This window comes from Mobula birostris, chromosome 5 (genome assembly GCF_030028105.1).
Source record: "Mobula birostris isolate sMobBir1 chromosome 5, sMobBir1.hap1, whole genome shotgun sequence".
NCBI classification, from domain to species: domain Eukaryota; kingdom Metazoa; phylum Chordata; class Chondrichthyes; order Myliobatiformes; family Myliobatidae; genus Mobula; species Mobula birostris.
The window spans coordinates 70,232,269-70,235,494 of record NC_092374.1 but is presented as its reverse complement, the minus strand read 5'-3'; the positions used below and the strand labels follow the sequence as shown (position 1 = coordinate 70,235,494).

The following is a 3,226-nucleotide window of genomic DNA, read 5'->3' as shown; positions in this document are numbered from 1 at the left end:
TCCCTGATTCTATTACACTCTTGAGGGAGGGTACCAGAGAGTTGCCATAAATGGTGCTACTGCCTCACAGCTAAAGTAACTTGGGTTCAATCCTGATCTTGGATACTTTCTGTGTGGACATTGCATATTCCCAGTGTTACCATGTGAACTGACAAATGGGTTTCCACAAAGTTCCCATTTACACTACCTGCCCCTCACATCCCAGATTAGTTAGCTGATATGTAAAGTCCCACTTACTATAGGCTAGAGGCAAAAGGAATCAAAAAGATGATGAGCATATGAGAGAGAGTACACTACACAGGTACAGGAAAATAAGTTATGAGGGTAATGGGATTGCTCCTTTGGGACCTGATGGATTGAAAAGTCTTTCCTTGTGTTGCGGTAAGTGTAAAGTAAGATGTCAGACAAAAAGAGACTGTTCTGCTAACTGCATCTGATTTTCCTTTCAAACTGCACAACAGGTAATCCATTTCTTTTCTTCTTTCTCTGTGTCTATTGCAATCTCTGGAAGGAAAGAAAAATAGAATACACACAGCTTATTTGGTTCAGAGAAAATAACTTTCTAAACAAAACATTCCATCAACAGTTAGGTAGTATGTCAGGAAACCATAGAGAGAGCTGCTTCCACCATGAGAAAAACATTGAAAGTTTTATACTTTTTAAGCTACACTAGTAAACCAAAGTGGGTCAGAGCTATTAATTTAATAGTTTTACGGCAAAAGTCAAAGCTTTACCATGGCAACAAGTGGATTTGGGCTGACTTGTATTTCTGTACCTTCTGGTGCTATTAAGTTTAGTTCTTCTTAGTGTTAAGACAGAAGAAGTGTACATTCAGATGATAAAAGGACCCATTCCCAATTAAAAAGGGAGTTTCATTGTCATAATCCTGGCAGCTACCTTTGTGCTTGGGGAGAGGGAGTCACAGTTCATAGAAAGAGGCAGCTTAACCTTATAAATCCTTGGGGTTGTTAAATACTCACACAGCTGATGGAAGAGGTTAATCCTAATGAATCATTAGTACAACTAATAGAGACACAAATTGGCACTGTACCCTAACTGCATAATGATGATTCAACAAAGCTGTGATTTATGCTATGTGCCTAAAGCTGCATGTTTTCTTTTGTCTCCCTCTGTTGTAGGCCCTTGACAGAATGGTGGACTGCTTCAGCAAAGTCATGTTTCATGTGGCCATATCATGTTGGCAGCCATTCCTGGGTCTGGTTCTGATCATCGTTCTCACAGGATCGACAGTCGGATGTCCGGCTCGCTGCGAATGCTCTGCCCAGAACAAGTCTGTCACCTGTCATCGGAGGCGCTTGACTGTGATCCCGGAGGGCATTCCTATTGAGACCAAAATACTGGACCTGAGCAAGAACAAGCTAAAGACAATCAATCCAGATGAGTTTGCATCCTACACCCTGTTGGAAGTAATCGACATTAGTGAGAATATCATTTCATCCTTAGAACCTGGTTCTTTTAGTAATCTTTTTAACTTGCGCTCCCTACGCCTGAAGAGCAACCGACTAAAGTTGATACCCCTCGGTGTTTTTTCTGGCTTGTCTAACTTGACACGGCTGGACATCAGTGACAATAAAATTGTTATTTTGCTGGACTACACATTCCAGGATCTGCATAACTTAAAGTCTCTGGAGATAGGGGACAATGACCTGGTGTACATCTCCCACCGAGCTTTCAGTGGCTTGCTAGCATTACAGCAGCTGACACTGGAGAAGTGTAACCTCACTGCAGTGCCCACTGAAGCCCTGTCTCACCTCCACAACCTAGTCCGCCTCCGGCTCTGCCACTTACACATCAATGCCATCCACGCCTATGCCTTCAAGAAGCTGTTCAGGCTGAAGCACCTGGAGATCAGTCACTGGCCACTGCTGGACACACTGCCTGCCAACAGCTTGCATGGTCTTAATCTCACTTCCCTGTCTATCACCAACACCAACCTCTCTGCTGTGCCCTACGTTGCCTTCAGGCACTTGGTTCACCTCGTACATCTTAATCTGTCCTTCAACCCCATCAGCGTGGTCGAAGCAGGCATGCTCCAGGACCTAACACGCCTTCAAGAAGTGCATATGGTCCATGCTCAGCTGATGACTATCGAAGCCCGTGCCTTCAAGGGGCTGCAAGTCCTGCGGGTATTGAATTTGTCGCACAATCTGCTGGACACTCTGGAGGAGAGCACCTTTCAGAGCACCAGGAGCCTACAGGTGTTGTGCATAGACCACAACCCGCTGGCGTGTGACTGCCGGCTGCTCTGGATTCTGCAAAGGAGGAAGATGGTGAGGTTCTCAGGAGAGCCTCCAACATGTGCATCGCCAGAGAGCCTGAGGGGGAAGCAGTTCTCAGATTTCAACAATCTATACCTCCCCAGCTATTTCACCTGTCAAAGACCCCAAATACGAGACAAGGAGCCACAGAATTTGATGGTAGAGGAGGGTCAGACAGCTCAGTTCATGTGCCAAGCCGACGGTGACCCACTACCGGTTATTTCCTGGCAATCCCCACGCAGGAGACTGATCACCTTCAAGTCAAATGGTAGGGTGACTGTCCAGGGAGATGGCACCCTGAAGTTCCGCTCCACCCAGTTTCTGGACAGCGGAGTCTACCTTTGCATTGCAAGCAACGCTGCCGGGAACGACACCACCTCAGCTACGTTGCAAGTTAAGGGACTTTCCGAGCACTTGCGTGGAAACAGGACCTCTCAGTACCTGACCGAATTGAACAACACCCACTCCAATGGGACTCACGTTCCCATGACGGTGTCCCTGGACCTCAAGACAATACTAGTGTCCACGGCCATGGGCTGCTTCACCTTTCTAGGTGTAGTCTTGTTCTGCTTCCTGCTCCTCTTTGTATGGAGTCGGGGCAAGGGCAAGCACAAGAGCAACATTGATATAGAGTACATTCCTCGCAAGACCAATGGAGCCACAGTTGACAATGAGCAAGGAGGTGCACGGAGGTTCAACATGAAGATGATTTAATGCCAACAGCAAAAGGCTGTATCGTTCTGTTTTTCAAAATGAAAGATAATCTATTAGTGGCGTGTTATGGGGCTAAATCCAGACATAGCTGAAGTTCTCTGGTGTCCCAGGGAGTCAAAAACAGCTAATGGTACAAAAAGATGTGGGATGTGGTGGCCATTGGGATTCAGAGTTGCATTCATGGTGCCCATGCCTTGAATTTAAATGGAGGAATTTCCATTGAACAGTTGGGT

General features: G+C 46.2%; 1 protein-coding gene across 1 annotated transcript; it reads left to right on the top strand.

Annotated features, from left to right (window-relative positions):
• Positions 1 to 1,151: 1,151 nt before the first annotated feature.
• On the top strand, positions 1,152 to 2,993 carry lingo2 (leucine rich repeat and Ig domain containing 2). Its single transcript, XM_072257185.1, has one exon. It carries the CDS (start codon positions 1,152 to 1,154, stop codon positions 2,991 to 2,993), a length of 1,842 nt encoding a protein of 613 aa, XP_072113286.1.
• Positions 2,994 to 3,226: the final 233 nt, after the last annotated feature.

Excerpts from the sequence above, each read along its gene's own strand:
- lingo2 (XM_072257185.1), top strand. The coding sequence starts at position 1,152 with ATGGTGGACTGCTTCAGCAAAGTCATGTTTCATGTGGCCATATCATGT.